The sequence below is a fragment of the Balaenoptera musculus genome, chromosome 8 (genome assembly GCF_009873245.2).
Source record: "Balaenoptera musculus isolate JJ_BM4_2016_0621 chromosome 8, mBalMus1.pri.v3, whole genome shotgun sequence".
Taxonomy (NCBI): domain Eukaryota; kingdom Metazoa; phylum Chordata; class Mammalia; order Artiodactyla; family Balaenopteridae; genus Balaenoptera; species Balaenoptera musculus.
In genome coordinates, this window is record NC_045792.1 from 83581549 (window position 1) to 83596360 (window position 14812).

General features: G+C 36.2%; 1 protein-coding gene across 1 annotated transcript in view; it reads right to left on the minus strand.

Moving 5' to 3' along the window:
- Window positions 1-14812, minus strand: part of CCDC73 (coiled-coil domain containing 73) — a 118604-nt gene that overhangs the window by 84326 nt on the left and 19466 nt on the right. Inside the window, exon 3 of the mRNA XM_036860112.1 lies at window positions 4078-4149. Within this exon, the coding sequence (XP_036716007.1) occupies window positions 4078-4149 (72 nt within the window). The remainder of the gene's footprint in view (window positions 1-4077; window positions 4150-14812) is intronic.

Here is a 14812-nt window from a genome sequence, read left to right on the forward strand (position 1 = left end):
TCTAAAGACACAAACAGGTTGAAAGTAGAAAAATGGAAAAAGATATTCCATTAAAATAATAACCAAAAGAACAAAAAAAACAAAATTAAAAACGGCCTTTAAATTTTAAGAAGTTACATTAGACAAAGAAAGATATTATATATCCATAAAACGTTCAATAAGGAAGAAGATATAACAATTATAAGCATTTATGAACCAAATGACAGACCATCAGAATATATGAAGCAGGGCTTCCCTGGTGGCACAGTGGTTAAGAATCCGTCTGCCAACACAGGTTTGATCCCTGGTCTGGGAAGATCCCACATGTCGTGGAGCAACTAGGCCCGTGTGCCACAACTACTGAGCCTGTGCTCTAGAGCCTGCGAGCCACAACTACTGAGCCCACATGCTACAACTATTGAAGGCCGCATGCCTAGAGCCCGTGCTCCACAATAAGAGAAGACACCACAATGAGAAGCCCTCACACTGCAAGAAAGAGTAGCCCCCGCTCACTGCAACTAGAGAAAGCCCACGCACAGCAACAAAGACCCAATTCAGCCAAAAATAAATAAATAAATAAATTTTAAAAAAAGAAAAGAAAAGAATGGGAGAGATCCCTCCTCCCTTTAACAGAACAGAAAAACAATAGAGAAAATCAGTGAAATTAAAAATTGGTTCTTTGAAAAGATAACAAAATTGATAAACCTTTACCCAGATGGACTAAGAAAAACAGAGAAGACTCAAATTACTAAAATCAGAAATGAAAGTGGGGACATTACTACTGATTCTGCAGAAATAATAAGTATGATGAGAGTACTATGAACAACTGCATGCTAACAAATTGGGTAACCTAGATGAAATGGAGAATTCCTAGAAATGTAAAACCTACGAAGACCAAATTATGAAGAAATAGAAAATTTTAATAGACTATAGGAGACTGAATCCATAATCAAAATCTCCCAATACAGAAAAGCCCTGAACCTGATGGCTTCACTGGTGAATTCTACCAAACATTTAAAGAACTAACAGCAATCCTCCTCAAACTTTTCCAAAGAGTTGAATAGGAAGGAACACTTCCTAACTCATGCTTGATGCCAATATTACCTTGATACCAAAGCCAGATGAAGACACATCAGAATACTACAGACCAGTACCCCTGATGAACATTGATGCAAAAATTCTCAAAAAAATACTAGCAAACCGAATTCAGAAGCATATTAAAAGGATCATACACCATGACCAAGTAGGATTTATCCCTGGGATAAGAGAGTTCAACATACAAAAAAATCAGTCAATGTAATACACCACATTAACAGAATGAAGACAAAAAACACACAATCATCTCAACTTATGCAATAAAAAGGATCCAACAAAATTCAATACCCTTTCATGGTAAAAAAAATTCGACAAACTAGGAATAGAAGGAAACTACCTCAACATAATAAAAGCCATATTTGAAAACCCCACAGTGAACATAATATTCAATGGTAAAGGACTGAAAGTTTTTCCTCTAAGATCAGGAACAAGGCAAGGATGCCCACTTTCACAACTTCTATTCAACATAGTACTGGAAGCACTGGTTAAAGCAATGAAGCAAGAAAAAGAAATCCGATTTGGAAAGGAAAAAGAATTATCTGTTTGCAGATGATATGATCTTATATGTAGAAAACCCTAAAGAGTCCACAAAAAACCTGAATAAATGAATTCAGCAAAGTAGTACGATACAAAGTCACACAAAAATCAATTGCATTTCTATACACTAACAATGAACTACCCAAAAATGAAATGAAGAAAACAATTACATTTACAATAGCACTAAAAAGAATAAAATACATAGAAATTAACTTAACCAAGGAGATGAAAGACTTGTAAGTGAAAACTACAAAACACTGCCCAAAGAAATTAAATTAAAAATTAAAAATACAAACACATCTTTTGCTCTGGGATTAGAAAACTTCATATTTGTAAGATAATACTATCCAAAGTTATCTACAGATTCAATGTAATCTCTATCAAAATCCCAATAATATTTTTTGCAGCAATAGAAAAACCCATCCTAAAATTCATATGGAATCTCAAGGAACCCAAAATCGCCAAATAATCTTGAAAAAGAAGATCAAAGCTGGGGGACTCACACTTCCTAATTTCAAAACTTACTGGAAAGCTCCAGGAATCAAAATAGTGTTGTACTGGCATAAAGAAAGACACATGGACCAATGGAATAGAATAAAGAGCCCAGAAATAAACCCTCACACACATGGTCAAGGGTGTCAAGATCATTCAATGGGGAAAGAACAGTCTTTTCAACCAAAGGTTCTGGGAAAACTGGATATACACAAGCAGAAGAATGAAGCTGAACCCTTACCTAACACCATATACAAAAATGAACTCAATCAAAACACCACCAAACAACTTGTTAATAAAGCAAAACCATGTTTATTAGAATTCATTGCAGTAAGTGAGGACACTACTTTGACAGAGTCTTAGTAGTATCTCAAAAGGAACAAGTTAGAATTGGGTTATATAGAAGGTTATGGGATTTAGGTGTTTGGGGGAACTTAAGATACTTTTAATTTATATTGCCAATAAGAAATATATGAAAGTTCTATTTTTCTACAACTTTGTAAAGTAAGGTAGGAATCTGGTTTTATTTTTTTTCAGATGGTATACCCAGTTCTAATATCATTTCTTGAATAATCTACTTTTCCCCACTGATCAGAAATGTCACCTTTATCATTCACTAAATTATCTTATGTATTTGGATCTATTTCTGGACTCTATTATAGTCTATCTGTTCATGTATACTACCAAGCTATTTTAACTATTATAGCTTTATAATATATTTAAGAATCTAGTGTGACTAGATTCCTTCTCAAAACTTTCCCAGCCACTCTTGTAAGTTTATTTCCACATAAACCTTAGAATCAGCTTAAGTACACCAAACACACACTTGGTATTTTAAATTGGATTGTATTAAACTTACTGATTAACTTAAGGATTCTGATAATTTTCTACTGTTGACTCTCTCTATTCAAAACAAGATATGACTTTACATTCTGACTTTACATTCTGACTTTATGTCTGCTTGGAGATTTAGATTGTATTTGGTGTTTACCTGTTTTTTCTCTCAACAAACAGGTCTCTTTATTTGACCTGTCCCTCATATGTAACCCAACTCTGGTTTCACTCCCATTTCTACACAACCTTGTGGATCTCTCTGGCCTCAAAATTCCCATCGTTGGCCTATCCTCTGTCATTTGAATTCTACTTCTGACATGTTATCTCCAAGTTCCTGTTTCAATATTGCCAAATACTGAGAAGAAGGGTCATCTTAATTAAGCTTTCAATTTTTAGCTGTTAAGATTACTTTGGTGGGGGACTTCCCTGGTGGTCCAGTGGTTAAGACTCCACACTCCCAATACAGGGGGCCCAGGTTCAATCCCTGGTCAGGGAACTAGATCCCACATGCTGCAACTAAGAGCCCACAACCCGCAACTAAAAGATCTTTCATGTCAACAAAGATCCCACGTGCCATGACAAAGACCTGGTGCAGCCAAATAAATAAATAAATAAATATTAAAAAAAAGAAAAGATTACTTTGGTGGAAAAGCAAGAGAGGCACTATCAAAAGTGCCTCTATATGGATAAGGATCAAAAGAGAATCAGATATGATACTATTTTTTTTTAAGATTTGGTTATAGTATATAACAACAGCCTAGGAAAATACAGTACTATTCTGAAGTTTCACTTCTTAAAAAATATTTTGACTCCTCTATAACACACAATATGTTTCTCAGATATGAAATAATTCATAGTAGTTTTCAGAGTTATCCTTGTCTATTTTCTTATCAGAAAGCCTGGGGAAAAATGGTTATTCTCACAGAAGAAACTAACACAACATTTTAAAAAAAAAAAAAAGTTATTCTCAGTTTTCTGGAAGCCTAAATGTTCTTAACAGTTTTAGTTGGAATTTTCTTGAGACTCTCTAAAATGATGCACAATTCCCCAAATATGTTTAGGAAATTTAAAAATTAACTTCACAATTAAGGATTAAAATACATAAAATAAAATGCTAATTAGAGGGGGGAAAATACTCACCTTTTGCCATTTAAGTTCTTGCGTCTCCATAATAATTTTACCAATCTGCTCTTCATACTGAGCTTCTGCTTCCTAAGTCAAAAAGAAGAAAAATACTAGGAAAATTAGGACTTGAAAATTTCCAGTTTCAGCTCTTTCTAGAGAGATAAAAAGAGCATCCTCCCACACTTACAACAAGAAAAAGGGCTGGAAAATTTGCAAATTAAATAGCCAAATCTATCAGGGAACTGAGGTCCCAGATCAACCAAGTAATCCAAAATCTGGATAGAGAAATGGGTTACTGCAGGGAGAACAGAACCACAGCATTTGCTTACCTGGGACATAAGCCATTGAGTACTGATTTTAAAACTCAGCTAAAAGTCCTTAATAAATTTCTAAAGGCAGAACATGGGCTGGTGTAAGAACATGAATCTCCTGAGGGCCCCAGAAATAAGGAGGTTTATATCTTTTAGGAATAAGGAGGTTTATACCTTCTAACAGGTTTTTCTTCCATGAAACCCACCAGGTGGTTACAGGGAAGGATGGGAAGAATCTGAGAAAGCTTTTCCCCTGTGGTACTGGCTGGGGAGGAGAAGAGCAGTCACAAGCCTTCTTCCCTAAATCTCCTACAGACCAAAAACCTTAATCTGCAGGGGATAGGACAACAAAAACTATATCTAAGGACACTAGTGGAAATCCTTTGCAGCGGGGAAAGGGGACCAGCAGATACCACTGAAAACTCTACCTAGACAGACCTGTCTTTCTTATCTCCTCTAAGGAACAAAAGCCTTAATCTACAGGGGGAAGGGCAATAAAAATTAGCCCATGAGAGCACTTATGGAAACCCACTGCAGATGAGAGGAGAAGACAAGAAAAATAGAACAGCTCTATCTTTGGGGAGGGGAAGGAATACATGCTAGGCCCACCATTAAATACGAAAGAGGGATCAGAATTCTTGTGGAGGCCTCACCTTGAGACTTGGGTTCACCAAAAACTGAGGCTTAATAGAAACATCAGAGAATGCTCCTATTCCCCACCTGCCGCCACCACCCAACTAACAAGTGTCAAGTAAAAAAACAGTGAGACAGGGCTTCCCTGGTGGCGCAGTGGTTGAGAATCTGCCTGCCAATGCAGGGGACACGGGTTCGAGCCCTGGTCCGGGAAGATCCCATATGCCGCGGAGCAACTAGGCCCGTGAGCCACAACTACTGAGCCTGCGTGTCTGGAGCCTGTGCTCCGCAACAAGAGAGGCCGCGACAGTGAGAGGCCCGCGCACTGCGATGAAGAGTGGCCCCCGCTCGCCGCAACTAGAGAAAGCCCTCGCAAAGAAACGAAAACCCAGCACAACGAAAAATAAATAAATAAATAAATTTATTAAAAAAAAAAAAAAAACAAAAAAAAACAGTGAGACATAGCTGGGAGAGCTGCAAGGATAGACTCTCTCTGGGAAGCAGCACAAAAGGAAGACCCAAAGTCAAGGGGGGAAGCCCAAAGCCAAGCAAGAAGCAGTTATTTAGAAAAACCCTCTGATTTCACTTAAAATATTGTAATACTCTTGAATTAGCCCACACAATAAACACAAGGTATCACTAGAGAAATCTGAAGCTTCTGTCGGAAACTTCAATAGGTAGACTTGAAAGCTGCCTGGTTGAGTGTTGAAGGCATACCCCAACACACACACACACAGCTCTTCTGCAAAGACTGAGAGTTTTTTTGTTTGTTTGTTTTGGTTCCAGGTATTTAAGGAAATCTATGTCAAACAAAGCACTAGCTGATCACTAAGCTAAGAGCACATGACAAAAACTGGAGACTTAACACAATTATTTCAGAAAAGTCACTACACAAACAAATAATGACAAAAACAAGAAGCAACCCTGAGAAGAGGGAGGAATCTTATTTCCAGAGTTGTCACATATTCAAAACGTTCATGTCCATTTCTCAAAAAATATTTACAAGGCATGCAAGTAAACAGAAAAGTGTGATCCAGTGCTTCCCTGTTGGCTCAGTGGTTAAGAATCCGCCTGCCAATGCAGGGGACACGGATTCAAGCCCTGGTCGGGGAAGATCCCACATGCCGCAGAGCAACTAAACCCGTGCACCACAACTACTGAGCCTGCGCTCTAGAGCCCACGTGCCACAACTACTGAAGCCCGCGTGCCTAGAACCCGTGCTCCGTGACAAGAGAAGCCACCGCAGTGAGAAGCCCGTGCACTGCAACTAGAGAAAGCCCACATGCAGCAACGAAGACCCAACGCAGCCAAAAATAAATAAATAAAATAATTATATAAAAAAAAAAAGTGTGATCCATACACAGGAAAAAAAACAATTTAATAGGAACTGTCCCTGAGCAAGTGCATACAACGGACCTAGACAAAGACTTTAAATCAATAATTTTAAATATGCTCAAAGTGCTAAAAGAACCATGTACAAAAGTCCTAAAGCCATTAAAAAGTTAAGGGAATGCTACAAACAAGTTTATGCTCATAAATTTGACAACTTACAGAAACAGACCAATTCTTCTAAAACCACAAACTATCAGACCTCAACCAAGAAGATAAATAGCAATCTTCAAAAGCCCTATAGTCATAAATTTAAAAGCTCCAAAAAAAGAAATGTACAGGCCCACATAATTTCACCATAGAATTCTGAATGATATGCATTCTGAAGTATTTAGGAAGTGCACTGATGCCTGCAATTTACTCTGAAATCATCAAAAATAAAGTTGAAGGAGGGATAAGTAGATGGATAGACGTGATAAAACAAGTACAGTAAAATGTTAATGGTGTATGAGTGTTCACTGTCAAATTCTGTTAGTTTTGTTGTATGTTTGACAATTTTCATAACAAACTGGGAGAAATCAAAGAGTGGATGTTAACAGATAAAATACATTTTGTTATGAAATATTTTCCTATGACTCTCTCACATGTTCTTTGCTTATTACACACACACATACACACACTTATGCTATGGTATTCAAAGAGGCTTTCATGAAAGCTGTCTCATTGAAAATGCCTTCAGCAGCAAGTAGCAACAACAAACCCCGACTCACAATGGCTTATGGGACTTACTGTCTCACATGACAAGTCCAAAGGCAGAGTCCTTCTAGAATTTATTTCAGTGGCTCAACAATATCATCAAGGACTATAATTCTGCCCATCTTTCCATTTTGCCATTATCCAAGTGATTTTCCTTAAGCTTTTCACCCCTTGGCCACTTTAATTTTAGGCATTAAGGACGGAAAGGACATTATCCTACAGTAGAAAAAGTGTAATCTCTTATTAAAAGGATAACAAAACTTTTCCCAGAAGCTTCCTAATCATATCTTCTAATATCTCATTGGCCATAACTAGGTCATATGCCCACTCCTAAACCAGTTGCTGGCTGGTGAAATGCACTGAACCTTCGTGAGTGGTTAGGACAGTCAGGATTTACCTAACTCATATTGGTGAGGGTTGAACCCTAAGACACAGTCAAGGTTCTTCCAGCATGGAATAAGGGACAGAATGTATACGAACAAGGTATGCTATGTGATAAATAAAGTGAGGAGAGAACAGAAGCTCTCAGAGTAATATGTACCTATAGTCAAAACATTGAAAAAAGAAATAAGTGTATACACATTTTTGGGGGGAGGTGTGTAGAACATATAACATGCATATCTTCCCAAAGCAGGTGGATTGAAAATATACAAGATACAGCTTTCTTCATGTGGGCCTGGTTATACACTTCTCTTTTATTTTTTATTTTTTTTTAATTTATTTTATTTTTGGCTGCATTGGGTCTTTGATTCTGCACGTGGGCTTTCTCTAGTTGTGGTGAGTGGGGGTTACTCTTCGTTGTGGTGCGTGGGCTTCTCATCACAGTGGCTTCTCTTGTTGCGGAGCACTGGCTCTAGGTGTGCGGGCTTCAGCAGTTGTGGCACGCGGGCTTCAGTAGCTGTGGCTCGTGGACTCTAGAGCACAGGCTCAGTAGTTGTGGCCCACAGGCTTAGTTGCTCTGCGGCACATGGGGTCTTCTGGGACCAGGGCTCGAACCCATGTCCCCTGTATTGGCAGGCGGATTCTTAACCACTGCACCACCAGGGAAGCCCTACACTTCTCTTTTAGTGCCTACAGGGGATTCTCAGATCTTACTATGATTTAGATATTGTTCTAAGCACTTTTTATATATTAATTTAATTTAGGTATAATTTTATGCATTACTTGTATTCTTGTTACTGCCATTTTATAAGTGAGGAAACCAGGTTATCAGCAAGAGGATAAATAACTTGCCTAAAGTCATATAGCAGGTAAACAGCAGAGCAAGTATTTGAACCTAGATGATCTGTCTCCAGAGTCTCTTAAACATGCCATTATATCACCTTTAAGAAACTGTGGATGGTATAGGACAGTATGAATTGCTATAATATACTCCTTTCCTTTAAAAACTTCAGAATTTAATCTTCATATCCCATAAAAGTTAGAAAACCATTCAAAATCACACTACCTATTTTAAATACACAAGTACATTCTGATTATTTGGTCAAACACTTCAAAATAAGAAATATTTGTTGAAAGGAAAGGCAAAAAAACTTTTAAATTGTTATGGATATTCTAATATTAATATTTTTCTATTTGAGAAGTCTTTGTAATAGATTAAGTTGACTAACATGAAAACAGTAGTTTAAACACGAATTAGGAAAGAGATTTTTTTAAATGTGAACTTTTAGGCTATGCCATGCATATTAGAGATATTTATCTTGGATATTTTGTAGATAATCAAACCAAGAAACTCTCAGAAAGAGAGATTAGTATTGTATTAGACAGCATGAGGAACTGAATTGGGCAATTTCGTAGGAGGTGGATTATGAGTTTGAAAAGGAGAATAAAAGTACCCAGTAACAGTTTTGGCTGCTTGGACAAGTGCCTGGTGTATGTACTATGTCCCTAAATCTGTTCAGGGTCAAGAATTGAAGAGGCCTGACCAATACACAGCCCATCTTGTAAAACTACAGCCTGAAGCAAGTACTTCAAAAAAAGCATGACACTTTCTAAAGGTTATAAAGAGTAAATAAACCATCAAATTACTCCTCTTTTATTGTTTTTATAAAAACACTTAAATCCTTGTAGTCCTAAGGCAGCTAATAAAAAATAAACACTTTCAAGGTTCTATCTTGTATACTTTATTGAAGTTACAGATGAGATTTTCTTACCAAATTTAATATATATTTTCTCATTGACAATTTAATAAGAATTTTTATTAATAACTTTTGAAAGCTGCTTGAAGAATGAATAAAAATGAAAAGTTCAAATAAAATGTAAATAATAATTTTTAATAAAAAGCATGAAGTTAAATCAAAATCCTAATATAGTAGAAGCATATTATAATATCTTTCAGGAATGTGGATAACACTCATTTTATCAGTTTTCCATGTAGTATAAAGATACAGATTTTACAAATCATTATAATTACAAAGGGGTATGTTTCACTCATAGCATAACTAATTTTATGGGGCATTAAAATGCTGCTTAATGTTATTTACCACATATTATACCATTAATTACCCAGTTTCCTTCACAATTTCCCTAGCAAATCATTGTGGGTTTTTTTGTTTTGTTTTGTTTTAGCTGCGCCCCGCCAAAAGGTCAAAAGGCCAAAAATGAAGAGAAAAAAAGAGACAATAGAAATGGATCTACAAGGGGTCCAGATATTGGCGTTTATAAACACAGACTTGAAATAGATGAAACTAATATGCTCAAGAAATTATATGACAAAATCAATTTCAGCCGAGGAATGAAAGTTATAAAAGTAGAACCAAATGAAAATATTAGGACTGAAAATTTAAGAAGTGAAATTAAGAACTCAATAGATTGACTTAATCATCAGATTAGGTAAACTGAAGAGAAAAGTCATTAACTGAAAGAAAAAAAAAATAACCAGACTGAAACATGGACAGAAAAAGAAAAAGAAGGAAAATATAGACAAAAAATCAATAATTACATAGAAGATTTGAACAAGACTGACAAAGTTGACCAAATTCACAGTCATAGTATACTGTACCCAAGAAATACATATTATTTTCAAGTTCATCTATGTTGGAATATTTACCAAACTTGATTATATGCTTGGCTAGAAAGAGAAGCTCCAAAAATATTAAGTGATTGAAATTATATAGAGCTTATAATCTGACATAGTAAAATTATGCTAAAAATCAATTTTTAGAAGTTAATAAAAAGTAAAATAAAACTCCCAAATATTTATAAATGAAGTAGTACACGTCTAAATAACGCACAGGTCAAAGAATAAATTACAATGAAAATTAGAAAGTAATCTGAACTGAATGATTAATGAAGATAAAGTCTACATAAATTTGTAGAATCCAGCTAAAGGCATGCTAAGAGAAAAGTTTAGAGCCTTAAATACTGTATATTAGAAAAGAAAAAAAGGTTAAAATTAATCAACTAAATACCATCTTCAAAAGTTCAAGACAAAAAAACAACAAATTAAAGTAAGGAAATAATAAAGATAAGAGCAGATAGTAATAAAACATAAAACAAATATGCAAGAGAACCATCAAAGTCAAAATTTAATTCCTTGAAAAGACTAACATAATTGATAAACCCTTAGAAAGACTGATCCAAAATTCCTACTCATTCATAATATCTCTGCATGAGTTACTTCTTCCATGAAGCTTCCCTCACTCCCCTTAGTAAAGTTAGGCATTTCCTTAGCCACACTCTCACAGTATATTCTGCACTCCTTTATTATTACATGGTATTATAATCTCTAAAACCTGTCACAGTAAGTGCTCAGGAAACATTAAGTGAATGACCAAATATAGTTTTGCTTGTTTAATATCTCTCAAAAATAAAAAAAGAATCACATTAATTTGTACTATAGTATTTCTTGAATTTTCACTGTTTCAAAGTCCTAATTTCTTTTTACAAACTTTTTATTTTGAAATAATTTTAGATTTACAGAAGACTTGTGTAAAGATAGTAGAGTTCTTGTATACCCTTTACCCAGATTCCCTAATGTTAAAATCTTACATAAGTAGGATACACTTATCAAAGTTAAGAAAGTAACATTGTAACAATATTATTGATTAGACTACAAAGTTTATATATTTCACTAGTTTTTCCACCAATATCTGTTCCAGAATACAATATGGGATACCATGTTACATTTAATCATGTCTCCTTAGACTCCTCCAATCTGTGAGAGTTTCTCAGCCTTCTTGTTTTTCATGACCTTGATATTTTTGACAAGCATTGTTGAGCTATCTTGCAGAATATTCCACATATGGGGTTTGTCTGATATTTTCTCATGATTACACTAGGTTTCGGGGAAGAATACCACAGAGGTAAAGTTCCCTTCTCATCACATCATATCATGAGTACTTGATATTCACATGAATTATTGATACCACACAAATTCTTTCTGGGGATCTTAACCTTAATCATTTAGTTAAGGTGGTATCTGCCAGGTTTCTCCACAGTAAAATTAACTATTTTTCCCTTATATTTTCTATCTGTTAGAGCTTAGTCCACAATCAAGGTAAGGGAAATTAAGCTCTACTTCCTAGAGGGAGGAGTATCAAACAATATGTAAACATGTATAAAACCACCACAGTAACTTACTAAATAATTTGGGGAAGATATTGTGTGACTATGCAACTATTCTGTTTCTCCTTAAAGTTTCATCCACTAATTTTAGCATTCATCAGTGGATCTTCCCTGCAGGAATTATTACTGTGATGTTCTAAGGGTGGTTTCTATTTCTCTGCTTCCTCCTACATTTATTAAATGGAGTTAAAGATTTTTCCCGAAAAACAGCCAGCTCTACCCACCACCAGTCGCTCCCATCAGGAAACTTGCACAAGCCTCTTAGATAGCCTCATCCACCAGAGGGCAGACAGTAGAAGCAAGAAGAACTACAATCCTGCAGCCTGTGGAACAAAAACCACATTCACAGAAAGGGAGACAAGATGAAAGGCAGAGGGCTATGTACCAGATGAAGGAACAAGATAAAACCCCAGAAAAACAACTAAATGAAGTGGAGATAGGCAACCTTCCAGAAAAAGAATTCAGAATGATGATAGGGAAGATGATCCAGGACCTCGGAAAAAGAATGGAAGCAAAGATCGAGAAGATGCAAGAAATGTTTAACAAAGACCTAGAAGAATTAAAGAACAAACAAACAGAGATGAACAATACAATAACTAAAATGAAAATTATACTAGATGGAATCAATAGCAGAATAACTGAGGCAGAAAAATGGATAAGTGGGGACTTCCCTGGTGGTGCAGTGGTTAAGAATCCGCCTGCCAATGCAGGGGACACAGGTTCATGCCCTGGTCTGGGAAGACCCCACATGCCATGGAGCAACAGAGCCCGTGCGACACAACTACTGAGCCCGTGTGCCTAGGGCCCGTGCTCCACAACAAGAGAAGCCACCGCAATGAGAAGTCTGCACACTGCAACGAAGAGTAGCCCCCGCTCACCGCAACTAGAGAAAGCCCGCGTGCAGCAACGAAGACCCAACGCAACCAAAAATAAAATAAATAAACTTATTAAAAAAAAAAAAAAAAGAACGGATAAGTGACCTGGAAGACAGAATGGTGGAATTCACTGATGCAGAACAGAATAAAGAAAAAAGAATGAAAAGAAATGAAGACAGCCTAAAAGACCTCTGGGACAACATTAAACGCAACAAAATTTGCATTATAGGGGTCCCAGAAGGAGAAGAGAGAGAGAAAGAACCCGAGAAAATATTTGAAGATTACAGTAAAAAACTTCCCTAACATGGGAAAGGAAATAGCCACCCAAGTCCAGGAAGCGCAGAGAGTCCCATACAGGATAAACCCAAGGAGAAACACCCTGAGACACATAGTAATCAAATTGGCAGAAATTAAAGAAAAAGAAAATTATTGAAAGCAGCAAGGGAAAAACGACAAATAACATACGGGAATTCCATTAGGTTAACAGCTGATTTCTCAGCAGAAACTCTACAAGCCACAAGGGACTGGCATGATATACTTAAAGTGATGAAAGGGAAGAACCTACAACCAAGATTACTCTACCTGTCAAGGATCTCATTCAGATTCAATGGAGAGATCAAAGGCTTTACAGACAAGCAAAAGCTAAGAGAATTCAGCACCACCAAACCAGCTCTACAACAAATGCTAAAGGGACTTCTCTAAGTGGGAAACACAAGAGAAGAAAAGGACCTACAAAAACAAACCCAAAACAATCAAGAAATTGCTCACAGGAACATACATATCGATAATTACCTTAAACGTGAATGGATTAAATGCTCCAACCAAAAGACACAGGCTTCCTGAATGGATACGCAAACAAGACCCATATATATGTTGTCTACAAGAGACCCACTTCAGACCTAGGGACACATACAGACTGAAAGTGAGGGGATGGAAAAAGATATTCCATGCAAATGAAATCAAAAGAAAGCTGGAGTAGCAATACTCGTATCAGATAAAATAGACTTTAAAATAAAGAATGTTACAAGAGACAAGGAAGGACACTACATAATGATCAAGGGATCAATCCAAGAAGAAGATATAACAATTATAAATATATATGCACCCAACATAGGAGCACCTCGATACATAAGGCAACTGCTAACAGCTCTAAAAGAGGAAATAGACAGTAACACAATAATAGTGGGGGACTTTAACACCTCGCTTACACCAATGGACAGATCATCCAAACAGAAAATTAATAAGGAAACACAAGCTTTAAGTGACACAATAGACCAGAGAGATTTAATTGATATTTATAGGACATTCCATCCAAAAACAGCAGATTACACTTTCTTCCCAAGTGCACATGGAACATTCTCCAGGATAGATCACATCTTGGGTCACAAATCAAGCCTCAGTAAATTTAAGAAAATTAAAATCATATCAAGCATCCTTTCTGACCACAACGCTATGAGATTAGAAATCAATTACAGGGAAAAAGATGTAAAAAACACAAACACATGTAGGCTAAACAATATGTTACCAAATAACCAAGAGATAACTGAAGAAATCAAAGAGGAAATCAAAAAATACCTACAGACAAATGACAATGAAAACACGATGATCCAAAACCTATGGGATGCGGCAAAAGCAGTTCTAAGAGGGAAGTTTATAGCTATACAAGCCTACCTCAAGAAACAAGAAAAATCTCAAATAAACAATCTAACCTTACAGCTAAAGGAACTAGAGAAAGAAGAACAAACAAAACCCAAAGTTAGCAGAAGGAAAGAAATCATAAAGATCACAGCAGAAATAAATGAAATAGAAACAAAGAAAACAATAGCAAAGATCAATAAAACTAAAAGCTGGTTCTTTGAGAAGATAAACAAAATTGATAAACCATTAACCAGACTTATCATGAAAAAGAGGGAGAGGACTCAAATCAATAAAATCAGAAATGAAAAAGGAGAAGTTACAACAGACACCGCAGAAATACAAAGCATCCTAGGAGACTACTACAAGCAACTCTATGCCAATAAAATGGACAACCTGGAAGAAATGGACAAATTCTTAGAAAGGTATAACCTTCCAAGACTGAACCAGGAAGAAATAGAAAATACGAACAGACCAATCACAAGTAATGAAATTGAAACTGTGATTAAAAATCTTCCAACAAACAAAAAGTCCAGGACCAGATGGCTTCACAGGTGAATTCTATCAAACATTTAGAGAAGACCTAACACCCATTCTTCTCAAACTCTTCCAAAAAATTGCAGAGAAAGGAACACTCCCAAACTC